The 26,622-nt window shown below is 61.6% G+C and overlaps 1 protein-coding gene and 1 long non-coding RNA gene across 8 annotated transcripts in view; one reads left to right on the top strand and one right to left on the bottom strand.

Moving 5' to 3' along the window:
• The window catches only part of BAIAP2 (BAR/IMD domain containing adaptor protein 2), a 75,112-nt gene extending 49,164 nt beyond the window's left edge, over positions 1–25,948 (top strand). Inside the window, exons 7-15 of one of the 7 annotated variants that reach the window (XM_032241403.1) lie at positions 9,889–10,041; positions 12,553–12,774; positions 12,956–13,157; positions 13,567–13,768; positions 15,598–15,666; positions 16,191–16,353; positions 17,226–17,260; positions 19,619–19,664; positions 25,480–25,948. In XM_032241403.1, the coding sequence (XP_032097294.1) occupies positions 9,889–10,041; positions 12,553–12,774; positions 12,956–13,157; positions 13,567–13,768; positions 15,598–15,666; positions 16,191–16,353; positions 17,226–17,260; positions 19,619–19,646 (1,074 nt within the window). In that variant the 3' untranslated portion in view covers positions 19,647–19,664; positions 25,480–25,948. Of the gene's footprint in view, positions 1–9,888; positions 10,042–12,552; positions 12,775–12,955; positions 13,158–13,563; positions 13,769–15,597; positions 15,667–16,190; positions 16,354–17,225; positions 17,261–17,709; positions 19,195–19,618; positions 19,665–25,479 lie in introns of those variants that run through there. The other 6 variants (XM_032241401.1, XM_032241402.1, XM_032241398.1 and 3 more) reach the window with 6 other exon arrangements.
• LOC116525527 lies at positions 24,418–26,585 on the bottom strand. The gene is made up of 2 exons (XR_004257712.1): positions 26,484–26,585; positions 24,418–24,877 (listed from the first exon to the last, which is right to left on the bottom strand). It is a non-coding gene; the product is annotated as an uncharacterized LOC116525527 (long non-coding RNA).
• Between the last annotated feature and the right edge of the window lie 37 nt (positions 26,586–26,622).

Genomic DNA, 26,622 nt, shown 5'->3' with positions numbered 1-26,622 from the left:
GGTAACAGCCTTATTGAGATGTGATTCGCATCACCAGCAGTTCACCATTGCGAGGGCACAGTCCAGGGATCTGGAGTGTTTGCAGCTGCGCATCCATCACTCAGTCCTGGCTTTCCGGGCTGTCTCTGTCCTGATGGGCCAGAACCAGGAGCCCAGGAGGGTCAGGAATGATGGCAGCTTTCTTGTCTGTGGCTGCGAGTTGCCGAGGGAAATGGTCCCCCCGGCAGCAGTGTGGGGGCCTGGGCAAGGGCCGTGTGGGCAGGGAGGGCAGGCAGGGCTCTGAAGTGCATGGCGGGTTGAGGTTGCAGTGGGTGTGAGGCGACAGTGGCCTAGCAGCTCCCCTGGAAAGTCCTCTGCCACCCGGGTGCAGACGTCCTTGGCGAACCTCATCCTCCTGGCCTCCTAGGGCCCCTCCCAGGAGATGTGTGATGTTGGCCTTTCTTCCTGGGCCCCAGGGGCACCTAGGCTCTGCACCCGATGTGGCTCCGCACCCCTGGCTGAGTGGCCTCCTTTCTCCAGAACCTGCAGCTGCTCCTCCCCACCCACTCACCAGAGGACCTGTGGGTGGCCCCAGGCTGGTCATCCCCACCCAGGCACAGCCTCAGGGCTCTGGAGTCAGGCTTAGGCTTGGACCCTGCTCTGTCCCTCATTGGTCACATGGCTGCACAAACACCAGAGCTTCTCAGAGGCTTAGATTCCCCATTTGTGTCCCTACCTTTCTCTCTCTCTAAGCACTGACGGGAAGGGCTCTGGGGTCAGGAAGAGCTGGGTCGGCCTTCTCACAGCGCCTGGTGGGGGCTCTCCTGGACCTACCTTCCTTCTGTGTTAGTGGTAGACTTTTAACCACCCAGGTGTTTTATTTTTCCAAAGGCACCGAGTTCCTTCCGGAAGGCTAGGTCTCATATTTCTCCTGCATCCCACTTGGTGCCCAGCACAGGCTGGTCACAAGGTGGATGGCTAGTAAGTACTCAGTGGTTTCAAAACATTTTGGGGTGTGAAGCAGAGGGAGCCACAGCCCGGTGCGCCTTCTGCTCCCCTGTGGCCTGGAAGCCCAGGAGGCCAAGCCGGGGAGTCGTTGGCATCTCCTGCCCCACAACTGAGTTTGAGGGGCCGGGATACTCGGTGTGTGGCTGCACACGCCCCCCCTGAGCTGGGGAGAGGCTGCTGCCGCTGTCCTGGGGTGAGTGCCGGACTGCCTGGCTGGGATGAGCTGCCAACCCCACTGCTCCAGTCTCCTTGCCACCCAGGGCTGTTCCTGCTGGTTCCCATTGCCTTTGCAAACTCAGCCAACGACTCTGACTTCTATTTGAGGGTGTGGCTCTGGGGCCTCAGCTGTGGTACGTCCTCTCAACTCCTGAAGAGAGGAAGCACCCTGGCCTGGGGAGCTGGACTGGCTGGCCCCCATCCAGTCAGTGTACAGCCCTACCCCTCCAGTGCATTCCACCCGCTGTCACTAGTACAGCCCCGCCCACACCGGTGTGGCCTCACCCTTGCTTGTGTGGCCTCGCTTCTTGGTGCAGGAGGCCCTGCCCCTCCAGTGCGACCCACCCCCACTTATGTGCCCGCCACACAACATAGGCCCTCCTAGCTGGGCCTCAATCCTGGCATGCCTCGTAGGGGCTACTGGCCTGGGGCCTGGGATGTCAGCAAGGTCTTGGTGGTGGCGGAGAAAGGGCCTGTTGGAAGCCCTCTTGGGAAAGCAGAGGTCTCTTCACTGGTCTCTCCATTCCTAAGGTGGCTGATTGCTTCCCAGCTGTTCTACAGACCAGCCCAGTAGCTGCACCCCACGCTGGGGGCAGCCCTGGGAGTCTCTACCCAGAGAGTATAGTTCGTGGGGCTGGCCTGGAGATCCCTGCCTCGGTCCTTGGACCTACCTGCCCCCAGCTCTCCAGTGTGTGTCCTGTGGGCTCACCAGTGACAGTAGCCTTGCCTCTAGTCCTGAAGACACTGGGAGAGGCAGATGGTCCACACACCATTGGGGTACAGGGTGGGTGTCTGGCCCATTTGGGCTTCTGGGGCTGCTTTCTCGAGGTGGGCAGCTGGCCTGCCGGAAGTGGAAGTGACTCCATGCAAGCATGGCCGGAAGCCCATGTCAAGCCAGGGCCATGTGTAGCAGAGAAGCAGAGGCCTCTGTGCGGTTCCCAAGCTGTCCCTGCCACAGAGGCCTTTCCCTTGGAGACTCTCGAGTGCCCCCGGGTCGCCAGCCCTGGTGCAGCTGAGGGAGCACCTCGTGCAGTTGGAGGTTGGTTAGGGAGCTCTGTGGGCTGGGGAGTCCCACACCGACAGGGTCCCCCACATCGGCTGCCATTGATGAAGGTGAGGTGGTGGCTGGCACCTGACTCTGGTCTTCATGGGTGCGACATGCAGTGTCATTGTCAGGTATGGGTTCCTTCAGCACCTAAGAGCTGGGTGTCTATGAGTGATTATTTCAGGGGTCCCCGGTGGGCTCAGAAGCCTGGTGCTAGGTGCACCCCAGTTGAGCTGCATGTGCAGAGCACCGGGCTCCTGGGAGCTGTGAGGCTGCCAGGCAGCAAAGCTGGGCCTGTGGCATGTGTGAGGAGCAGCTCCATGCTCCAGGGTGCCCACAAGGCCGAGGCCCCTGATGCTCACTGCCCTCCCTCACTGCCAGGCTCATCGTGTGGCCTGAGCGGAACCAAGGACACAGGACAGCAGCCCCTCGGGGGCAGAGGTGGGGCTGCAGAGAGGGGCGGGCGTGAGGTCAGCCAGGCCCTGCCCCAGAAAGGCAGGTAGAGTGGCTTTCTCTGTCTGCCTGCCAGGGTGCCCTCGAGTGGGGCTGGGCCGGGGCCTCTTACGTTTGAGAACTGCTTGTAATTGAGATGGTGTTTTGGGATTTCCAGAAAAGAAGTAATTTTAGTTATAGGTCAGGGCGCCAGAGTTAGGAAGCATTTGAGGCGTTTGTTAACTAGGACGGGAGAGCTTTACGTAAGGGGCACGGCCTGGGGCTGCCAGGCCAGTGGTGCCTTCACTTCCTGGGAGTGTGGCCACTGCCACGTTTGCTGGGCCAGGTGCTGACAGACGTGCCCATCTGAGTGGAGGGGATGTGGATGTTCTCCAGAGCACACGGGGCATGGTGGACACGCTGGGGTAGAGGACCCCTTCTCTGGGTTTACTAGTGTGCCCGTGGGGCATGGTCACAGGCCTGGTCCACCTCCTCCTCAGAACAGAGGGTTGTGGCTGTTTCCACAGGGCCCAGGATGGGGCCCAGAGCAGAGCCCAGACTGTGCCCACCCCTCTGGGACAGAGAGGCGGATGAGGGGGACTGCAGGTGTGTCCACATGCACCATCCTGCATCTGGAACCCAGGGTGGGAGGGGAGTGGTCCACCCACTCCCTGGGCTGGGCCGTGGGCATTTAGACCCAAGTGTGGGGGAGGGGAGCCCCCGCTCACTGGGTGTGGCTTGTCAGTGCTCGGGCTGGGAGTGGTGTGGGGCAGGCAGGCCAGGCCCCTGCTCAGAATTGCGCTGGGCGTGGGCTGAACCCCCTGGCCCTGGGCAACGCTGCTCAGCCAGCTCTGGAGGCTCCTGCTACAGAGGAGGGCAGAGCTGCTCCGCCCACCACAGCCTTCTGGGGCTGTTCTAGGCCGTGATGTCTGGGGCTACAAGGAGAGCCAGGGTTTCTGCCGGATCACCTCCCCTGGTTCCCTTTCTGAGATGTTGGGGGAGGAGGCAGTGAGGTGGGTGCAGCCCTCGCTGGTCCCTCATTCTTGGGGATGCTGCCTCCCAGAGACTGTGTGGGCTCCGTAGCACCCACAGGACCGTCCTGGGTGTCCTGCGAAGTGGCACTGGTACTCTGCTCACTGTCATGCAGGGGACCGGTGGGGGGCATTGCTGTCCCCAGGATCGTCCTTCAGCTGCCCCTGCTCTCTGGGTGTGCTAGGCCTATAGCCCGGATGGAGGTCTGAGAGAGGGGAGAGATGTGTGCTATTTAAAGGGTATATAATTAACACGGCAGACGCAAAGCACCCTTGTTCAGATCTTCAGAGAAGATAATAGCAGGGCTGGCCAGCGTGGAGTCTGGCCACGTGCAGGGTGAGTGAGGCCTGTCTGTTTTAGCAAACCCTTCAGAGCTGAAGGCTGTCTGTGGACAAGCCCACCGTGAGGGCAGCCATACAGACAGCTTTCTCTGGAGTCACATCACTGAGGGGCCCTCACCAGAGAAAATAGGAGTGTAAGAAAGCAGGAGCCATGGAGCAGCCACAGAGCCCTCTCAGGGCTTCTGCATCCACAGGTGGCTCGGGGACCCTCGCTGTCCCCTGGGCCAGGGCAGTGCGGGGGGGTCAGGCACTCTGCTTCCCCGAGCCTCAGGGTGGGGCCCCTTGGGCGTCTTAGCCCCACTGCGCCTTCGTCTTGCCGGCTCTTGGGGACAGCTCGGTGTGTGGGCCTCCCGCCTCTGAGGTGTGTCCCGCCCACTGGTGTGGACAGAAGCGCCCTACTCTTTCTTGTGCCTGCGGCCATGTGCTCACCAGACTGTCTATTCCGACACCACTGGGCAAGCTTCGGTTCTCTTGGGACCCGTTGCTCCTGGGTGCCCCTTGCCAATCTGCCGAAAGCTCGGGGCCCTTTTCCCAGGAAGATGGGGCCCTCAGGGCTCATGGATCCCTGATCCTGCGGAATAGGTGCCATTCCTTCCTGAGAATCTTCCAGGCATGCCCCCTACCTGCCGCTGTGGCCTCTGCCCAGCCCAGCCTGGGTCTCACTCTGAGCACGTGTGTTCAGTGTGAAATTTAAGGGTCTTCCCGTCTCCTAAACCCTGCCATGGCTGCCCTCCCTCCTCTGCCTGGGTGGAAAATGTCAGAGCTGGAGGCCTGGTCAGCGGGTTTGGCCAGTGACCACGTGCTCCTTGGGGCGCCTGCTTCTCACCCCACACACCACAGCTGGCCTGTCCGCCCATGGTGACAGCTGGAGGCTGAGAATTACGTTCTCATTCATACATTGCAGGGGACCTGGGGGCTACATGCGATTTTTGAGGGACGTGGGAAACGGCGGCTGCGGTAGCAGATGAGGTAAACCGAAGCCGCCTTGGTTTTTTCTAGAAGGCTCCTCCCCCACTCTGAGTCACCGCATGCTGCAGAGATGTGTTCTGATCACTTTTGTCTTCTCTGATCACGGGGCTGTTCAGCCCAGGGTGACTCAGTGGGAACGTTCTGTGGGTCTTAAATGCTTTCAGCTGGGTGTTTCCATAGCGCTGTCGCCATGGCACCCAGCTAAGCACACAGCCGGTGGCTCAGTGGCAGGCGGGGACTGGAGGGGGCCGGCCACTGGGACTGCCCGCCCATGGGGAGCCTCGGGGCCGTTGCAAATGGTGGGCTGCCAGGTCGGAGGTGCGGGCCAGGCCCAGCCCTGTCCCCTGTACTTGCCACGCAGCTCGGATGGGGCACCCCCATCCGACAGCAGGTCGGAGTGGCCGGGCCCTGCCGCGCTGGCCGCCACCTCCTCTCTTCCCTGTCCCTGCACCGGCCCCTGTAGGATTAAGCTCCCACCTGGCCTAGATTTCCAGGATCTAGCCTGCAGTCGTGGCCTCTCTCTGTGAGGAGTTAGTGTCCTGGAAAAGGAGGTGAGGAGAGGTGCTGCCGTTCCTAGACAGAGTGGCAGCCGTGTGTCACGTGCTGACACAGGCTCCGAGGCGGTAGGTGTGAGCTCCCTCGTCTCTTGGGGGTGGGCCTTTGTGCCTTGCAACTCAGGGACTATCGTTCCTCCCTGTCCCCAGGATTTGGGGGGCCCTGTCGGAGCACTGTGCAGCCAGAGTTTCTCTCCCCAGACTTCCCCTGGGGTTCTGTTGTGATCTCTGTGCCACTCCCAGTCATTTATGGGGCTCCTTTGAGTAAATGGAAGCTTTAAAAATAAAACACCATTCCCTCCCCGGCCAGGAGGCTGCCAGACCCCGCTAATGAGGCCAGTGCCCATCGCAGTACTCTGCCCCAGGGACCGAGCATAAGCGTGAGAAAGTACCATAGCCTAAAAACCCAGAAACCGCCTGTAGGGTGGACAGCTGGATGGGCTCCAGGAGCCTGGGTTCGGAAGGTGCCGTTCTCAGGGCGAGGAGACCCAGGGGGCCCTGCAGCCTGGTTTACACTGCTGTCCTGGAGTGACCTCGCCAAGCAGCCCCTTCCCTTTCCCCAAGTCCTGTTTAGACGGCAACCCGGGTGGAGGCTGTGGCTCTGGGCAGCCCCCTGGGCCTGCGTTTTCTCATTGCCTAAGTTTCTTTTGTGGATCTCCTGCTGAGCACTCTCTGGCCTTGGGCTCGGGCCACAGTTGCCCACCATGCCCTCTGGACTGGCCACCACTAGGAAAGTCCCCAGGAAAGGAACAGAAGCCTGATGATGCAGTGTGTTGGGGGTCTCCCTGTGGAACCTCGCACACATTCCTGAGGCTGCCCCACTTAAGGGGTCCTGGGCACCACACAGCTCTGTGCGCTCCTGTACATGAGGTCCGGGACCAAGTCAGGCACCCCATCACAGGCCACTCAAAGCCTGGAGGCAGCATCCCTGGCAGTTCCCTGGGGGAGGAGTGGGGCAGGATCCTGTGGGCAGCCTCGGCCCAGGCCTGGGTGTTGCTCTGGGTGGGTGTTTATCTCCAGGTCTCTCTCTGGCACAAGCCCACCTGTTTCTGAGCGTGCCTTCCCCACCGAGTCCCTTTGGTTGGAGAGGAGCCCAGCAGCCAGGTGAGGCTGGAGCACAGCACACCCCATGCTCTCCTCCATGGCTGCAGCTTGTGTCCTGGCCATGGCCACTGTGCCCTCCCCAGGCCCCAGGGTACCCCCAAATCTGGCTGGCCCACTCCAGCCCCTTCTGGAGAAGGAGCATCAGAGGTCACTGGAGGTTCTTGGGAGCAGGAGCAGGAAGCCCTGGTAGATGCACGTTGCGTAACTAGAGGAAAAGTACTTCATGCTCCAGCTGCGGAGGAGGTGGCGGCAGCAGAGGAGGCGGCGGCGGCGGTGGGGGCGGCGACAGAACCTCAGAGTGGAGCAGAGCTTGCTGGAAAGTCTGCTGAAGGCTGCCTTAAAGGGCTTCTTGCCTGTGATCAAACTTCTCACTTCCCAAACGCCATCTCAAGTCCCATTTAGATGACCCTGTGGCCAGGCCCTGCAGTGCCTCTGGAGGGTGAAAACCTGTTAGGGGTAGGGGTAGCAAGTCAGCTGTTTTGAGGGAGGGTAGGGTTTAGTGAGAGAGGGCAAGGCCGGCTGCAAGGGCAGGGCAGTGGTGGGCTCCATGTTGGGGGATGTGGCTGGGCAGGCCAAGGCCTTGGGGACAGCGTGGTCTGCACCAGCCAGCAGGCAGAGCCAGTGCCCCGGGGTAGCACTGGGACCGACCCACGCCCCACCAGGCTGGTTCTCACTGTGTAGCTGAGGCTTGTGGGGTGTGGCGGAGGGTAGGCAGATGGAACGGGCTGCCTTGATCAACGCCCACTCGGCCCGGTGCCACCCACCCACGCTGAGTCAGAGCCGTGGGCAGGGCGGCCTCGAGGCTGAGTCAGCTGGGGGAGGCCGCCCCCTTTCGGAGGTTGTGCCTTCTCAAGAGCCAATTCTGAACTGGCTGCTCATTGACGGTAGTCCTGGTGGATGGGGGTCTGAGCCATGCTGTGGAGGGTCTTCTTGAGGCCGGTAGGGGCTCAGCCCAAGGTGGGTGGGCACAGGAGAGGAGAGCTGAGAATATCTTCCTGCAGAGGAGAAGCCAGCTCCATGCTGAAGCTGCCAGAACCCTGTGGCCGCCCAGGAGGGGTCTGAGTATCTCTGTGGGGACAGGGTCTACGCCTGGGGTGCTCTTCCTTTGCCCTCAGTGGCCACCCGCAGCCTCATCAGGGTTTCAGGACAGAAAGTTTCCAGCCTTCAAAACCAGAGAGCCATCAATGTCCAGGGCCCCAGTTGACCCCGCCCCCCCCCCAGCACCCAGTGTCAGGCCAGGGTTTTGGAGTCGGGAACCCCGGTCGCCAGGTGTCAACTGTGCCACAGCACTGTGGTGCCGCGCACTGCCCCAGACTTCAGGCACGTAATCCGCCAGCTGGGGTTGTGGAGTGGCTGGCAGCGGGTGGGTAGGCATATGCTCTTCCTGGAGGGACAGCGGCAGAGCGCCCTGCGGTTCAGGGCCTTCACTCCCACCCACAGCCCTGTTGTCCCTGTGAGTCACACAGCAAGCCCAGCACCCATGGGCAGGCTGGGAGTCACCTCCACCCAGGGTGGGCACATGGTCCAGGGCCTGGGAGGCAGCGGCTACCCTCAGCCTCTTCCCCACTCTTTCCCCCAGACTCCCCCTTCCAGCTTCCTCCCGCAGCCCACGCGGAAAGGCCTGGGCTCAGCCGTTTGCTTGTACCACTTTAAAGAGTTTCTTAAACTGTGTTGAAGTACACGTGGCTGATACGTTGAACGTGGTAATCGTTTTTAAGTGCACGGCTGAGCGGCGTTAGCACGTTCACATGGTTGTGCGATCACCACCACCCTCCATCTCCAGAACTTTCCATCTTCCCAAATGGAAGTTCTGTTCCCATGAAACACCAGCTCCCGGCCCCCAGCCCCGGCCGCCTCCATCCCGCTTTCTGTCCCTGTGGATTTACTAGTCTAGGTTTGTGCCTTTTTTTTTTTTTTTTTTGAGCTGGAGTTCGCTCTTGTTACTTAGACTGGAGTGCAATGGTGCGATCTTGGCTCTTTACCCTCTGTCCTGGTGCGTTCAGAATTGGTAGCTGGATCTGGAGGCTCTATCAGGTTGAGACTCGGTTTTCCTTTTGGGGAAACCATTTTGGCTGGAGTGGTTTCTCTGTCGTTTTGGCCGAGAGCCTTCCTGAGAGGACTGTGTGCCCACCAGGAAGCACAGCGTGGCCGGGATGTGGCAAGCTGCCAGGGTCAGAGCTGGGGCCTCCATTGCAAGGGCTACAGAGGGGCCGACTGCCAGGCGGGGTCAGGGCTGCCTGCTGGCTGCCCCTGATTGTAGGGTCTGGCTTGACTACCTGTCTTTCCTGTGCCCAGGACACCTGCCAAGGCTGAGGGGGTTTCCAAAGCTTCCGTGTTTGTCCGGGACACATTCTCCCCATCCCATGGGACATCCAGGTGGGCACTCGGGCAACTCCGAGGTAGGAGGGCAGCAGTCAGGCCCACTCCTCATTCCTAGCTCTGTGCTGGCCCCTCACCTGGGCTTATTCTGTTCTGACAAGCGTGGCCTGACCTTGCCGTCCCCTCGGACTGGGGTCTTGTTTCTGGGCCTCCAGCTTCTGCTCAGTGATTTCTTGTCTGATCCTCCCACAAACTTCCTTCTCATGCTCTCCCTCGGTGAGCACTCCTCCAGAAAACAGTTGGCCAGGTGTCTGACCGCCCTGCTCTCCCTTGCTCAGAGCTGGAGCCGGTAAGAGAGGAGGTGAGGTGTGCCCCGGTCCCCACTGCAACAGAGGGCTTCCCTGGGGCCCTCGGCCAGTGTCCCGGACTCCAGCTCTCCTGCCTCTCCTGCTTTTCCCACCTCTCCTGCTGGTGGAGATGGAGGCACCCTGGAGGCACAGGCATAGGTGAGGGTGCTCCAGGCGACAGGCGGACCAAGAAGCTGTCCGTGGAGCTGGGGTGCATCCACATCCAGGTTTCTGTGCCTTGGCCACAGGTGGTGCACATGACCCCACCGCCCAACAGGAGCCCTGAGGTGGTGAGGCTGGCCCCCCTGCCAGGGCCTCCCGCTGGAGGCAGGACCCTCAGCTCACCAAGAGCGATCCGGGGCGGCTGAGGCCTCTTGGGGGACACGGTCATCAGGCTGCAACCTCCTGGGTTATCTTCTGAGTGCCTGCAGACGCTGTTCGGTTTCCTGCCTCTGCTCTGCATAATGGGGCGTCTTTAAGTCTGTGGGGCTGCCCCGAACTGGGCCTGACAGGCGTCCCCCTCTGTCCTCTTCCCTCTGCAGTACATCGACGCCATCAGCAACAAGCAGGGCGAACTGGAGAACTACGTGTCCGACGGCTACAAGACCGCGCTGACAGAGGAGCGCAGGCGCTTCTGCTTCCTGGTGGAGAAGCAGTGTGCTGTGGCCAAGAACTCCGCAGCCTACCACTCCAAGGTCAGGCGGCTCGGGGCTGCGCCGTGGCAGTGGGCCTTGCTGGCAAAAATGACCTAGGCCCCTGCCCTGGCCCCGGGAACACACCAGGGCAGTGTCTGGGCTTGAACTCCGGTTTATTTCGGATGTTCTTGGGGATGGAGTTCTAGGAGAGTTACCAGGTCACAGGGCGCAGGCATTTTGAAGACTCGCATTAGAATTGCCATCTGCAACCAGGGAGGGTCTGATGGGCTTTCAAGGCCTAGAACGTTCGTCTAGAAAAACGTTCGTCTAGAAGAATGTTCTTGACTCTTCTGTCATAGCCATGTCCTGGCCAGGCACAGTCTGGTGCCATGCTGGGGATGGTCTTATTCCTGCTGGGTGTAGGAGTCCCAGTGGGGCACCTGGTGGGTGGCCTCTGTGTCTTTGCTTGCTCCTTCTGTGTCCCTTCAATCCACATTCCTGGGGTACAGCCTCTGGGCTCATGGCTCTGCTCACCTGAGGTGCTGAGGAATCCCAGCCCTAAGCCTGGGTCCCCAGCCACCCAAGACCACCATGCCACTGGCCTCAGGTGCAGCAGCTGCCATAGCTCGGCTGTCCCACATGGACGTACCACTCGTCACCCCGCCCGAACCTGCCCTACCTCTTTGCTTCCTGGGCAGCCAGGGGCCCTGGCTGGCTCTCAGGCGACCCTTAGCCCCTCCCACGCCCCAGAGGGGCCTCTCTGGGACACACGCCTGGTCACAGGGTCCTCCTCTGGCTCCCAGGCTCTCTGACGTGTGCCTCCAGCACCTCTGCCTGCACTCCTGAGCCACTGGGGTCCCAAGTAGGGCCTTGGGTGACCACATGCTGCTCCCTCGTGACCTCTGAGACACCCCTCTGTCCCCGTCTGCTGAGGGTCCCTCCTTGAGCCCGTAGGCTCTCTTGCCTACCCCTGGCACAGTCCTGTGGCCCTGTGTTTCCTGCTAGGCATCCCCAGCCTGGTCATTCCCACCCTGGGATCTGCCATGTCCCAGGACCAAGCCCAGCCCTGCTGAACCAGGAGCAAGCTCCTCAGGGAGAGGCTGCAGCAGTCCCCTGAACGGATGTCCTGAGCCCCATTGCGAGCAAGGGGAACCCTTCCTAGAAGGCTGACTTAGCCCCCAGAGCAGGCAAGGCCCAGAGGCCAGATTCCCCACCAGGAACAGGCAGGGCCAGCAGGTCCCTGTTTACCCCTAGCCCATGGGTAGGAGCTGGGGTGGGATCAGATGTGTCCCCTGGAACATTCTGGAACATCCCAAGAGCTTAGGTGTAGTTCAGTAGCCAAGCCCACCAGGGAGGCCCTGGTCATGTCTTTCTAATATAAGGGGTCCCAGGGATTCACAGGCTACACCTTGACACTTGCTCTCCCCCCAATTATCACGTGATACGGAATCAGTGCTCCGGTCCCCACGGCCTGGAGACACCCAGGAGACAGCTGCTCCTCCCTCCCTGGAGAGGCCCCTTCTGCCAGCCTGGGCCTGCTGGGTGCTGTGGGCAGGTGCAGGCGAGGACAGCAGCAGCACTCGTGTTCCCTGGAGGCAACCTCCCAGCCTTGCCGCCCCAGCTGCTAGGCAGGGGGCGCTGTGGAGCGCATGCCTTTCACCTGCTAGACCCAGGACAGTGGCGGGCATCTGCGCCCTCTGGCGGGGTCTGGGCCAGGGCCAGGGAATGATACCAGGCTGTCAGTGGCCGGGGTACTGCTGGCAGGGACGGAGGGCAGGGAGGCCGGGCCGCTGTCTCCCCAGAGGGGATGCAGATCATGTCCGTGCAGGGGGAGCAGCTGAGCTCCTGGGCACGTGTGGAAGAGACCCGGGTCCCAGAGACCCACTTGGACAAGCCTCTGGGCAGGGTTCAGGCTGTGAGGGTGGCCTCCTCCCAGGGCAGTTCCTGGTAGCTCCCTGGTGCTTGGGTTCGGGCCTGCCCCGAGGCAGCCATGGACCTCTCAGGCTGGAGGGGATGACTGGCTCATGTCCACTGTGTTGGGGCCCTGCTGCTATGAGATTGGTGTCCCCTGGCCATCTGCCCTGGTGCTGGTCCCTGCTGGCCTCTCCACACCCCCCAAGATTCACTCCTCTACCACCAATCTAAGCCAGGGCTCAGTAGATGTTCTGAATGGCCAGAGTTCATGTTTTTGGCTCTGTGGGTCACACGGTCTCCAGCTTTGTCACTACAATGTGAGGACAGCCATGAATGAATGATTCCTAGCACATTGGGGTTTTCCCACCAGGGTTTGACCTTGTGCACCCCTGTCCATTTCTCCTTCCTCCAGGCCCTAATGGGCCCCACTGGGTTTGGCCCTGGGTTTGATCTCATCCCTGTAGGTCCCCCAACTGTACGGCTTCTGGTCGCCTCTTGGGCCCTTTTCTGGTAGCTGCTTCTGTGCATTGGGGTCAGGGGCTCACAGGTGGCTTATCCCACTGAGAGGCGCCACCTGGTGAAGAGCAGCCCCCAGCCCCAGAGGGTGCCTGGCCCTGAGCTGTCCTGACCCCTCCCTTCTGGCTTCCTCCACTTCAGGGCAAGGAGCTGCTGGCGCAGAAGCTGCCGCTGTGGCAACAGGCCTGTGCTGACCCCAGCAAGATCCCGGAGCGCGCCGTGCAGCTGATGCAGCAGGTGGCCAGCAACGGCGCCGCCCTCCCCAGTGCCCTGTCGGCCTCCAAGTCCAACCTGGTCATCTCTGATCCCATCCCGGGGGCCAAGCCCCTGCCGGTACCCCCCGAGCTGGCACCATTTGTGGGGGTGAGTCTGTGGCCTCCAGAAAGCGTCACGGGTATGTGTGGGAGGGTGGCTCGTTCTTGGGGGTAGGGGAGCAGAGGTACAGAGGCCAAGGGCCCCTGCTTGAGGGGGTGGAGGGTTCTCTTTCCCCCCGCCTTGCCTGGGGTGGGCTTCAGTAACAGCCTGCTCCACTCCTTCTCTGCAGCGGATGTCTGCCCAGGAGAACGCACCCATCATGAATGGCGTGGCGGGCCCGGATGGCGAGGACTATAGCCCCTGGGCTGACCGCAAGGCTGCCCAGCCCAAATCCCTGTCTCCTCCACAGTCTCAGAGCAAGCTGAGCGACTCCTACTCCAACACGCTCCCCGTGCGCAAGAGCGTGACCCCAAAAAACAGCTATGCCACCAGTAAGGGCTCCACTGGGGGGTTGGGCTGGGGTCCTTGGGCGTACCTCCCCAGGCCCTGTAGTCATGCCACACCCCGGAGTTAGGGGCCTGGGAGACCCTGAGGCTCACAAGAATGTGACTGTGTGTATGTGGTACATGTGTGCCTGCACGGCACTCAGCTCCCGGCTGTCAAGCCTCTGGTGCTAGGTGGGGGCATGAGTGGGTACAGGGTTATCAGGCTCCTGCAGGCAGCAGCCATTAGGGGGCAGATAGCTGCGGCTCCGGAGAGCTTAGCCGTCCCAGGAATGCCTCACACACTCATTGGTGCACAGGCGGCTGCGCTGTTGGCACCTCCACCAGGCTCCCTGGGCTCTGCTGCCAGCAAGGGGGGACGGGGCAGAGTCCCCTTATATGTCCCTTGTCCCAGCAGCCGAGAACAAGACTCTGCCTCGCTCAAGCTCCATGGCAGCCGGCCTGGAGCGCAACGGGCGCATGCGGGTAAAGGCCATCTTCTCCCACGCCGCTGGGGACAACAGCACCTTGCTGAGCTTCAAGGAGGGTGACCTCATTACCCTGCTGGTGCCCGAGGCCCGCGACGGCTGGCACTACGGAGAGAGTGAGAAGACCAAGATGTGAGTGTCTCTGGGGCCGGTCCGGGGCGGACGGATGCCTGCAGCGAGCGTGCGGGGTGGCGCTCAGATGCATTGGGGGCGGGTTCCAGGGACCACTGCCTGCAGCAAGCATTCGGGGTGGCGCTCAGATGCGATGGGGGTGGGTTCCAGGGGCCGCTGCCTGCAGCAAGCATTCAGGGTGGCGCTCAGATGCGATGGGGGCAGGTTCCAGGGGCCGCTGCCTGCAGCAAGCGTGCGGGGTGGCGCTCAGATGCGATGGGCGCGGGTTCCAGGGGCCGCTGCCTGCAGCAAGCATTCAGGGTGGCGCTCAGATGCGATGGGCGCGGGTTCCAGGGGCCGCTGCCTGCAGCAAGCATTCGGGGTGGCGCTCAGATGCGATGGGCGTGGGTTCCAGGGGCCGCTGCCTGCAGCAAGCGTTCGGGGTGGCGCTCAGATGCGATGGGCGCAGGTTCCAGGGGCCGCTGCCTGCAGCAAGCGTTCGGGGTGGCACTCAGATGCGATGGGCGCGGGTTCCAGGGGCCGCTGCCTGCAGCAAGCGTGCGGGGTGGTGCTCAGATGCGTTGGGGCCGGTCCAGGGGTGGATGGATGCCTGCAGCAAGCGTTCGGGGTGGCGGCTCAGATGCGTTGGGGGTCGGGTTCCAGGGGCCGCTGCCTGCAGCAAGCGTGTGGGGTGGCGGTTCTCAAAGGCACTGGGACCTCACTGTATTCAGACTGACTGTGCAGGTCACAGGTTCTCGCCTTAGAAAACGTGGGCAGCAAGAGCAAGCATGACCTAGGGTATTCCCACCAGCAGGCGTCCTCCCCTTGGCAGGGTTCTTTACCTTATCACCTCCTGGCAGGGATCTTCCCCAACAGGAGGGGTCTCCCCCCACACCAGAGGTCTCCCACCACAGAGTCTGGTGACCTTGCTCCATTGCCTCCCTCTGCCACTCAGTTTGGTGCAGGGTGTGGCTTACCACACGTGTACACACTCGGCACGTGTGGCCGAAGCCCTGTGGGTGGGGCATGAGTTTCCTGAGGTTCACAGATGCAGAGCAGGGCTTGGCCATCCTGAGACTGAAACCTTTTTTTGGTCTTCAACTCTTTCACACACCTGATGGGCTCTGCAGTTTGGAGTTCTAGAAGTCACCTCATGGAGTCAGACGGGGGCTGCATCTCCCCAGTTTATGTGAATGTTGTTGCAGAGAGGCTGGGCCAGGGTGCTGCCCTTGAGGGACCTGGGGGCTGCCTGGGTCAGGCTCCCTTCTCAGGGCTGTGTTTGTGTGGGTGTATCTCTTGGTAAGACAGGAAAAGGGCCTGACATTTGTGCCTTCCTGTGCCCCCTGGGGGTGCTGAGGGCAGGGGGTTTCCCAGGAGGCCCGGGGAGGAGGCTGAGGATGGGGTGTCTCCCAGGAGGCCTGATGAGGGGCCTGAGGGTGAGGGTCTCCCAGGAGGCTGCTCCACCTCTTACAGTGGTCATTCCAGTCTTGTTCCCGTCGGTGGCTCAGTGTGGTGCTGGGGCTGGGAAGCAGGAGCGATGGCTCTGCCTGGGCCCTCAGGCCTTACAGTTGGGTCTGGTGGGGCCGGCAGCTCCCATCAGGGTGGGGACAGCCCAGGCTGCCTTCCCCTTGAGGCTGAGCACACAGTGGAAGTGGGCTGGGGTCTTGGTCTCTCTGGAGCGCTGGCATCTGCTCCTCCAGAGACAGCGGTGCAGCCATGCTGGGGAGCTAGAGGGACCTGGGCTTGGATAGTAGTTGACGGGGGATGGTGGTCATGGGGGATGGGGAGCCATTGCCCCACCTATGGTTCTCCAGGCTGAGCATGGCTCTTACCTGGGGCCTCTCTTCCAGGAGGGGCTGGTTTCCCTTCTCCTACACCCGGGTCCTGGACAGTGACGGCAGCGACAGGCTGCACATGAGGTGAGCACTGGGCCTGATGGGAGGGCAAGGTCCCTGGCTCTGGAGAGGGGATGACCAGGCCCCTGGGCTCAGAGAGCTGGGCTGGGCTTCCGGCTCCTTGTGGGTGGAGGCACAGGGGTGCCCTGTGCGGCGGGGCCTGAGCCCTGGGGACACCAGTGCAGGCGGCAGGTGCTGTGAGGGCCACTCCTGGGCACCAGGTGTTCGGGGACCTGGCTGTCCCAGGTCTTCCAGGTTCTCCTAGCCTTCAGAGTATCACAGCTGAAAGCTGGTAGGGGGTGGGGCTGCTGGGAGGGTCGGGGATTGCCGTGGCAGCCCAGCCCCTCTAGAATCCTCCTGGTTCAGCTTCATGACCAGGAGGAGGGAGGGAGGCCAGACTGGCCCAGCCCAGTGTCCCCAGGGCTTCTGCCTTGGCCTGAAAGCAGCCTACCCGCATGTGGTGTGGGATAGATGAGGGTGGGCCGTCCAGGGTGTGGGGTGTGGGGGGCCCGGCCTGCTGTACTGCCTCTGAGTCTCCGTCCCTGCAGCTTGCAGCAAGGGAAGAGCAGCAGCACAGGCAACCTCCTGGACAAGGACGACTTGGCAATCCCGCCCCCTGACTACGGCGCCACCTCCCGGGCCTTCCCTGCCCAGACGGCCAGCGGCTTCAAGCAGAGGCCCTACAGTGTGGCCGTGCCCGCCTTCTCCCAGGTCAGCAAGCGGGAGGGCCCGCAGGTGGGCTCAGCCTGTAGTCCTACATTGGAGCCTCTGCTGACAGGCCAGGTGCCTGGGGGTCTGGGTCTCTTTGGGCAGCTCTGGGGTGAAGACTCTGTGATTTGTGACATGTATGCACACCTCTGCTTGGACCACAGGCCGCCCGCCTTGCCCCAGCAGGCTCCCTCTGTGGGCGCGCTCGGGCTGGGGTTGACCCGTCACTCATGGTGCCCTCAGCCAGCCACAGACAGCTTGCTCCTCTGCCCATGGGGGCAGCATCTGGGCTGGGAAGTGGCTGGCCTAGGGGTGGGCCTGGACACTGCCACCTCTTGGGAGAGCCAGGGGGATCAGGGAAGGCCTAGCTTCCGGGATCCCTTCCTGAGAACCTCAGGGCTCCCTCAGTCACAGCCATGGATGGAGCACTTGCTGCTCAGCCCTGGCACATGGCAGGGCCCTTCCAGTCAGTGTGACCCTGGATATGGGCCATCGGGTCCCCTGGCCCAGCTGCCCGCCCAGGCATGGGTAAGGTGCTGCAGGTGCCCTGAGGGGCCTCAGCTCCCTGGGGGCAGGCAGAGGGTCCTGGGTGGCCGGTCCTGTGTATGCTTTGGAGCGTGCCACATGCGCACGCTCTGAATTGGCCGCTGGCTGGAGGAGGCATGCCCATTAATTTGGGCAGTCACCACTTCACCACAGGGACCAGGCAGGGCTCTAGGCAGGCCCCTGAGTGCTGGGCCAGGAGATGGGGAGCCTTCCAAGGGAACAGGGTTTGAACCCTGCCCAGGTGGGATCATTGTGTTGTGTACAGGCACTGGAGGGGGGTAACCGCAGCCCTGTCACCTGGCCTGACCTGTTTCCATCTTTGCCCCCAGGGTCTGGAAGACTATGGAGCACGGTCCATGAGCAGGTAAGGGGGCTTTCAGACCTGTCTGTGGGACCATGGTGGGTCTGCAAGAGGCTGAGTCAGGGCAGGTCCCTTTCTTAGAACCTGGGATCAACTCTTCTTCCTTTAAGGCCCAGCCTGGCCCTTCATCCCTGCCAGAGCCGGGGATGCCTCCCCAGGGCCTCCTGCTCTCTCCGAGTGGCACGGGAAGCCCCCGGGCCCTGCTCCTCTTTCTTGGCATCGGGCCGGCCCCATCCATCCGTGTCAGGCAAGGGCAGGGTTGGGGAAGGTGGCTGAGGCTGCCATTGATGGCTGGGGGTGCAGCCTCCTCTGCCCGTGGCCTGTGCTCCACCCTTGTCCTGGGCCTTCCCCGAGGGAGCTACCGAAAGGGGCATTGCTGGGTGCGGGCAGATGTGCCGCCGGTGGCTGGCAGCAGTGTGCAGCTGGGCAGCCGTGCTGTGCTTTGTTCGCAGTGGCAGCGGCACGCTGGTGTCCACAGTGTGAGGACGCTGACCCCGGGCAGCCGCTGCTCTGAAGAGCTTCCGCCCCCCCCCCCCCGGTCTCCGTCCGTTGTCCTCCTCAGCTCTCGCTGGTTTGTTCCTGGGTTTTCTTTCCCACCTGCCCCCTGCCTTTTGGTTGGTGACCCCAGACTCTGTGATCCCCCAGGGTCCATGGTGCTGCTCCACCCGCCCCGTGTTCACGCGCCCCTCCCCATGTGTCCCAGCCTTTCGGGCAGAAACTGCCAGGCAGGACCCACCCTGCAGTGTCTGTGGCACTCACTGCTTTTCTCAGACTCGCCGTGAGCCAGGTCTAAAGTTTGAAGAAAAAGAAAAATATTAAAAAAAAAAAAAAAAAAAAAGACAAAAAACAGGAAAAAGGACTTTTTTTTCCTGGAAAACAAAACCCGATCTGCATGGACTCCGGTGTGCGCACCGCTATCTCGCCATCTGACTCCCTGGCGTGTGGCCTCTGTCCGGACGGGGAAGGTGCTGGGGTCCCTGGCCACCCTGGCCCCTGTCAAGGGCTGCACAGAGAAAGGGGGCTTGTGCCAAGCTCAGGGGGCCTCCTGAGGAAACCGGCTGCTCCTGTGAGGGAGGCCGGGCCCCGGCACCCGAGGGCTTCTCCCTCTGGATGCCAAGGGCCAGGTGTACATAAAGCAGAGAGGCAGGGTGGCCTTGCCTCCTGTTGGGCACTGGCAGGAGCGAGGTCTGGAACAGGTGCTGCCCGGCTGCACATGGACATTCCAAAGACCTCCAGAGACCACCCCACCCCCACATTCCTTTGACCAGCCTTGTGAGGGCATTGAGGCTGCCACGGGCTATCTGGCTGCCCGGGGCAGGGCGTGCGGGCTGGGCCTGGCCAGGGGAGGGCAGCTCTGGGCACGCCACACCCAGGCCTCCCACCTGGGAGAAGCAGGAGGTCCCTGCCCGGTTCTTCCTAAACGCTCTCGTCTTTTTGTGTGTCTTGGTGACTTTGGAAACAAACACAGTGGATTCAGTGGCTACTGGTATTGTCTCTTCACACACTGAACTCTGGGGAGTGGGCGCAGGTACAGCCTGGCCCCGCCTGCCTGCCGGTGGGAGCCCCGGGAAGCCAAGATGCTCCTTTATCTGACGTGGTTTAGCAAAAGCCTCCCGCACACCTCCCGTGGACTGGGACGTGGCTGGTAGTGTTTGTGTGGGAGCAGCACAAGCCGCGGACTGCGCGACATTAAGGAAAACATGGCCGGACTGGGCCCTGTGTAGAGACCCTTCCGCGCTGGCGCTCCCGCTGCGCTAAAGATTTCAAATCCAGGGGACTCCATGCTCAATGGATGAATGTAGACACAAAACAGCAACACTTGTATGAAGATGTAAAGTGCTCAACATATTTTTTCCTGTTTCTTTTCCTTTTTTTAAAATCAGAATTGTGCCCTGTACTGCAGTTACTTGTTGGAATAAAAGTTTTATTTATTGCACGAGTTGGGTATGGACCTCTTTCCGGTACCCGGCGTGCATCTGGGCCATGGGGGCCCCGCCTCGTGCCCGTTTCTGCCGGGTACTTTCTCCGCACTCAGCCGCCTGCTGGAATAACCTGAGCTTGCAACCAGTGCCAGCCTGGTGACAGTCGCTCACTCTGATGGGGTTCTGGGGGTCCCGTTGCCCCCGGGGAGAGTGTGGGCTACCTGTGGCTGAGGCAGGCTCCTGGCTCCCTCCGGGCCCGTGAGCAAGGCAGGCTCCGTAGGCACCATCCGTCTGGGAGAGCCAGGGCCCCAGCCATGTGCCCGCTCCGCGTGCTCCGGGGTCCTAGGTCTCCTCCGGGCAGCTCGCCCGTGGCCCCCTCCTGTGCGCCGAGTCCTCAGACCCCATGCCACCTCCAACCGAGCCTTGTGTTTCCTTACAGCACTGATGTGGAAGTGGCCAGATTCTGAGCCGCCTGACTAGAGTTAGTAAGTTGCCTGACATTCTCGTGCGATCAGTGGCCTCTCCGGCTCTACACGGGCCCTCTGGCCTCAGCCACGCAGCCTGGGTGGGGAAGGCCCAGCTGCCTGGTGGGGCCGGGGGTCCGCCGAACCTGCCTCTTGCTCTGGGTGTCGGGCCTTCTCCTCTCCTGGGTTCCCTCCTTGGGTTCGTGGTCTCCTTCCCCCCATCTTGGAAGCTTGTGGGCTCTGGCTGGCTGCTCTCGGGGCTCCCCCCACTGTTGGGTGTGGCTCTGGCCCTGACCCTCTGTCTGGTCCTCTCCCGCCCTGCCGGCGCTTTAGTGACAGTCAAAGGGTGACTGGCAAGCAGCTGCGGGCCGGGCCTTTCCCGCCTGACCCGCAGCACTGGCTTGGGCTTCTCTGGGTGTATGCCTTTGGGACTGTGGTTGGGGTCCTGGGGACAGCCTGAGGGAGCTCCATGGCCACTGGGGCGTGCTTCTTCTGTCCCAGGACACTGGCTGCATCCTGTCTGGCTCTGCAGACCTGGAGGCCGCTGGGTCCAGGTTGGAGCTGATGCTCACTCCGGGGTGCTGGGCCTCTATGGCTCCAGTTCCGGTGGGACTCTGGAGTCAGGGTCTGAGCCCGTTTCCCCCAGGGTTGAGGGGGCCAGTTCCCTGGTTTCCAGTGTATACTTGGGATGTGCAAGGCTGTGCAGAAGGCCTTCTGCCCTCAGCAGGGGGGCCCTTGCCCACACCTTCCTATCCCCAGCACCTGTGTCTGGGCAGGTCCTGCTTCCCACCACCCTCCTGTCCCCAAGCTGTTGGGAGGGTGGCTCTGCAGAGCCAATGCCCGCATCCTTCACAAAGGACGGCACTCCCCAAGTCTCCCTGGTGGTCATAGCAGGCATCCTGGCCCATGGCAGCCAGGCCACAAGCAGATCAGGGACCCCGTCTTGTGTCGTTGCCTTTCTGTGGTTGAGATTCAGGACGAGTTTTGGAGGTTTGTAGAAAACTGCTCTTGAAGCGTGGGGACTGGATGGAGATGCAGTGGGCTGGTCCTGGCTGCCACCTTGCCTTCCTCCTCCATCTTCCTCCCTTCCAAGATCTCCCACTTCCCCAGGTCCCTCTGAGCTGAGGGGGCTGTGCTGCCCTTGCCTGGTGAGGCTTGGGAGGGGTGAAGGCTCGGAGGTGAGGCTGGCACAGCCTCTGTCAGGGGCCACATCCCTTGGTGGAGGGCAGAGACCCAGGTGGCAGTGCCAGTAGGGCAGTGGTGCTCGTCTCAGCCCACCACTGCGCCCCAGCACCAGGGGTCAGTCTCCTGACCACACCATCAGCCTGGTCTGACAACTCAGCTGGGATTGGGGGTGTTAGAAGCCACTTGCGGTTGATCAAGGGACTCCCCCAGCGGTCGCCACCCTGCTGTGCCCCAGCTCTGGGCCCTGGGAAGGGGGCCTTGGAATGAGAGTGGAGGGCTGAGCGCCCCTGGCCGCTTTCCACACTCCTTGTCAGTGAGGCCCAAGCACACGCTGGACTGGATTCCAGAAGGGCCGACCTTCTGAAGACGGAGGAGCAGTTGACGTGGAGGAGGCAGATCAGCTGCTGTCCGCCCACTTCTGGTCTGGCGTCACCTAACTGGTCGAAACACACTTTGTGATGGCTCCGTTTCTTCTCGGCATCTTTCTGTTTCATGTTCAAGTCATCGGTTCAGGAAATGATCCTAGGTAGCTGCCTGCATTCCAAAGCGCACCGAGGTTCTGCAGGGCTACAGCGGGAAGCTGCTCTCCCGCAGGGAGCTGGACTCTGGGGATGGAACCCCTGAGACATGCCGAGAACCACCCATGGGCTGGCGGGGGCGTCCCAGCCCCTCAAACTCCAAGCTGTGAGAGACCCCCTGACCAGCTCCTTCCTGGCAGAGGTGCCCACACCAGCTCTCCTGGCCACAGCTGGTTCTGTGGCACTGGCATCCATGCCTTGTGTAAAAGCTGCCAGTTGGCTGGGCACAGTGGCCCACGCCTGTAATCCCAGCACTTTGGGGCAGGCGAGAGGATCTCTTGAGCCTAGGAGTTCGAGATCAGCCTGGGAGACCCCCATCTCAACAAAAAAAATTTTTAATTAGCTAGGCATGGTGGCATGCCCCTGCAGTCCCAGCTTCTTGGGAGGCTGAGGTTTGATTGCTTGAGCCTAGAGGTAGAGGTTGCAGTGAGCTATGACTGCACCACTGCACTCCAGCCTGGAGGACAAAACAAGACTGTCTCAAAATAGTACAATTTAAAAGTTACAAAAGCCACTGGTCACCCCTGCGGCCTTGCTTAGGAGGCTCTGATGGGTGCCTCTTAGTGAGGAGAAAGAGCCCAGAGCCTCTGTATCCTGAGGCCAGTGCCCTGCCCACCCCGCAGCTCCCCGAACGCGACGCAGGCCTCCTCAGGGCCGTCCATTCTTGGATGTGTCTGGTGACTTTCCTTTGCCGGCTCAAGAGGTGCTGATGGTGTCACTGGGCACTTGGTGAGAGGTGCTGGTGCTGGTGCTGTCACTGGGTAGTTGGTGAGAGGTGCTGGTGCTGTCACTGGGTAGTTGGTGAGAGGTGCTGGTGGTGTCACTGGGTACTTGGTGAGAGGTGCTGGTGCTGTCACTGGGTACTTGGTGAGAGGTGCTGGTGCTATCCTGGGTACTGGGTGAGATGCTGGTGCTCACTGGGTACTTGGTGAGAGGTGCTGGTGGTGTCACTGGGTAGTTGGTGAGATGCTGGTGGTGTCACTGAGTAGTTGGTGAGAGGTGCTGGTGCTGTCACTGGATACTTGGTGAGAGGTGCTGGTGGTGTCACTGGATACTTGGTGAGAGGTGCTGGTGGTGTCACTGGGTAGTTGGTGAGGTGCTGGTGGTGTCACTGGGTAGTTGGTGAGAGGTGCTGGTGCTGTCACTGGATACTTGGTGAGAGGTGCTGGTGCTGTCACTGGGTACTTGGTGAGAGGTGCTGGTGGTGTCACTGGGTAGTTGGTGAGAGGTGCTGGTGGTGTCACTGGGTAGTTGGTGAGAGGTGCTGGTGGTGTCACTGGGTAGTTGGTGAGAGGTGCTGGTGGTGTCACTGGGTAGTTGGTGAGAGGTGCTGGTGCTGTCACTGGGTACTTGGTGAGAGGTGCTGGTGCTGTCACTGGGTAGTTGGTGAGAGGTGCTGGTGCTGTCACTGGGTACTTGGTGAGAGGTGCTGGTGCTGTCACTGGGTACTTGGTGAGAGGTGCTGGTGTCACTGGGTAGTTGGTGAGGTGCTGGTGCTGTCACTGGGTACTTGGTGAGAGGTGCTGGTGCTGTCACTGGGTAGTTGGTGAGAGGTGCTGGTGGTGTCACTGGGTAGTTGGTGAGAGGTGCTGGTGCTGTCACTGGGTAGTTGGTGAGGTGCTGGTGCTGTCACTGGGTACTTGGTGAGAGGTGCCGGTGCTGTCACTGGGTAATTGGTGAGAGGTGCTGGTGCTGTCACTGGGTACTTGGTGAGAGGTGCTGGTGCTGTCACTGGGTAGTTCGAGGCACTCGCTGCCCAGGGCCGTGTCCTACAGGAGGTAGGGCCTGGCACGTGTCCTCTGGCAGGGACCAGTGTCTGTGGCTTCTGCACAGTGACCTTGCAGCGGCCTTGGGCTCTGAACTTGGTCGCATCCTGTTGGCTCAGTTAGGCTCCCACCCTCCGCACAGCTGAGCTCCCCACAAGCTTCTTGGGTGTCTTTCCCAGACGGCTGGGGGTGGCGGCCTGGGCTGGGGAAACAGGGACACCCAGCCCCTCCATGTGGGCCTGCTGTCCCAGCCAGCCTTGGCAGGCTCTGGCCTGCGCTCTCCCCTTTCCGCTGACCCCTCTGCCCCTGTCAGGCTGAGACTGGACACAGTATTTGCAGCCCCAGCCCCAGGGTCCTCAGCCACCAGTGTGGACGGTTCAGCACGCTCCGCCTGGTCCCAGTGTTCTGGGAGACGAGAAGAAATGCAGGTTAGGGAACAGCCTGCAGCGGTGGGAGAACGTCCTAACCCTGCAGCTCCCCAGTGGTTCCGCCCGCCCATGTGCTTTTGCTGCCGACTTTCTGATGAGAATGGGGTGTGAGTCAGGGCAGGAGTGAGAACCACTTGGCCGCACTGCCCTTGGCTCTGGTCTGTGCGAGCTGCATTTCCACATTTCTTTTTTTATTTTTTGAGACAGGGTCTCACTTTGTCACCCAAGCTGGAGTGCAGCGGTGGGAACACAGCTCACTACAGCCCTAACTTCCTGGGTTCAGGCGACCCTCCCACTTCAGCCTCATGGAGCTGGGACCGCAGGCATGCACCACTATCCCGCGCCTGGCTAATGTTTTATTTCTTAGTTTTGCAGAGACCGGTCTACTTTGTGCCCAGGCTGGTCTCGAACTCCAGGGCTCAAGTAGTTCCTCCTACTTTGGCCTCTCAAAGTGCTGGGATTCCAGGCAGGAGCCACCATGCCCAGCCGGAGCTCCCTCTGGACGCTGGGCCTGGGTGGAGACTCGGGCCATAGAGCACTTCCCTAGGAGTGAGTCTAACCTGGCAGGGAGGCAGGGCATGGACAGACGTCACTAATGGAGGTGGAGCCCTCACCATGGTGCCCCAGGCAGCCCTTACCCAGCCCCCCCCACCCAGGCCCCCTGAAGGCGAGAAGCCGCGCAGATCAAAGCTGAAGGAAGCTGGGGATCCAGCATACCCTGAGGCTCCAGCTCGTTGACAGTAAATCAAAAGAACCTTTCAGTGGGGTGCCAATGCTTAGATGCCATGTGGGAGTCTCAGAGCCCTCCACAGACCCATCAGTCTCTTCCGCATACTTTATTAAAAACTCACAGTCCAAAAAGTGTTTCAGGTTCTTAGAAAACACACAGTCCTCAGGAAAGCTTAGGGCTCTGCCCCCGCCCTGTGCGTCTTCCTGGGCAGCCGGACAGAGCCCTGCCTGCCCGCCCCAGGGTTGCTCCTGGCTGCCTGGGCTCCTGTGGACGCAGCTGTGCCAGAGGTGACTCCACTCCAGGTAACGGCTCAAGAGTCTGAACGCAGCTTTGCCAGAGCACAGTCCTGTGCCTACTGTGCCTTCATGTCCATGTGCCATCTGTGCTGTCGCCCTGGGAGCCGCCTGACACCCCCATCCTGCCTGTGCTGTCCCTGCCTGAGGGGTGGGGACTCCAGAGAGAAAGGCCCAGGAGCCCCGTCATCCGTGCTCATCTTGTTCCATTTCAACTTCTTGTCTTGAGTCCTATCTGTGCATCAGCTGTGGCCCTGGGGATGTAGAGGAGGGCAGCACCCCTGGGGTACAGTTGACTGAGTGAGCCATCAGCAGGCCTGGGCTGGCCAGCTGCTCTGCAGGGGCCACAGGTGTCCATCTGCAGCCCTGTGGGTGCCACAAGCCTGACTTGCTTTCCTCTGGATGCCCCCGTGCCAGGGCTGGGTGCTCTGCCAAGCTGTGTCCCTGGGTTTGGGCCTGGCCTGGCAGGAGGGCCACCAAACTGATGTGCGCCCAGTTTGGGGCTGTCTTGAGTCTCCAGCCTCAGTGGTGATATCCACCCCTCACTGGGAGGCTGCAGCTGCCCTGCCCACCCACGCTACTGGGAGGGTGATGGATCGGGGTGGGGGCACCCTGCCTCATCTAGGGCACATAGGGTGAGCAGAGGGTGGTGGAGCTCGGGGTGAGGCAGCCTTGCAGACAGCGCCTGGCTCTGCCTGTACGCCAAAGCAGCTTGTTGTCTATGAGCTCCGTGCCCTGAGACTGGACCATAGGGGTCCAGCATGGGGATCCCTGGGGGCATCGGGCCGCCCGGGTGGCACAATTCACCCATGACTCCTTCCCGAAATTAAAACCACTTTTCTCTCTTCTCTCTCAGGAATCCCTTTGCCCACGTCCAGCTGAAGCCAACGGTGACCAACGACAGGTCTGCCCCCCTCCTCAGCTGATGGCCACGTCTGCGGCGCTGCCCATCCGGCGGCCTTCCCACCACCCTCCCATGTAGCCTGTTCTGTCGTCACTGTGCGTGCCTGTTTAGGGAGCACCCAGCCCCTGCTGCCTGGCCTGCCCTACTTGAGCCTGGTCTGGGCTGGGTCCCAGCTGTTCTGGGCAGGGCCAGGCAGAATTGGGCACAGGCCCCCAAGAGGCCAAGACCCATTGGCTGCACTGCCCAGGGTTGAGGGGCTGCCTCTTGAGGGTACACACCTCTGGTCACATGGCCCTGGAGCCCTGGGGCCCTGGGCTGCCCCTGGGTCTAGGGAGGTTGTTTGGCCAGCTGGTGGCTGGGGGCGGGGAGCCTGGCTGCCATGCTGCTTTCTCTGCTTAATAAACAGGCTGCCCCTCCTGGACCAGGTGTGGTCTGTCCACCCAAGGGCTAGGAGGCTGGGAGCACCGGGAGGGAGAGCCCGCAGCCTGTGGCTGGAAGATGAACGTCCCATAAGCACGTAACTCCCTGTAGGCCCGGCAGCTGCGCCTGGCGTGTGGGGCCTGGTCCCTCCCCATGCCCCTCGGCGGGGCGCTCCTGGGTCTCTCACTCCTACCGGCAGTGTTGGGGGGCCTCCCTGGGCCCCTTCTGCCTCTGGGCAGGCCCCAGTCTCCTCCCTGCCTGAGCTCCCATCCAGAGCCTGGCTGCCAGGGCCTCCCAGTGCGCTTCTGTGGCCAAAGGTGGGGTGTCTGTCAGGTGCTGTGCTGGGTCACTGGCCAGGTACTTGCTGGCAGGTAGGGCTTGCTCACTCCCGGGCTCTGCCCCAGGACTCCCGCAGGCACTGGGGAGCTCTGTTGGAATTGGTGATTTTAAAACTTCATTATCAGATCTGTGCTCTTCGACACTGTCAGGTGCAATACAATGTGGCGAGCTGCGCTGGTGACAACAATAACTCTTACCTGGGGAGTCGTCTCTAGCAGAGCTTGCTCCTCACCCTCTGAAAAAGGGCTCTAGAGCCCCCAACCCGCCTGCAGCCACTCATCCCTCGGACAGGAAGCTGTGGGGTCGGCAGGCTGGGACAGCACTTGAGAGCTGGCG

The sequence above is a fragment of the Sapajus apella genome, unplaced genomic scaffold (genome assembly GCF_009761245.1).
Source record: "Sapajus apella isolate SASKATOON/1434 unplaced genomic scaffold, GSC_monkey_1.0 scaffold48, whole genome shotgun sequence".
Lineage (NCBI taxonomy): Eukaryota > Metazoa > Chordata > Mammalia > Primates > Cebidae > Sapajus > Sapajus apella.
The sequence above is the reverse complement of the archived record's forward strand: the minus strand, read 5'-3'. Positions and strand labels throughout refer to the sequence as shown.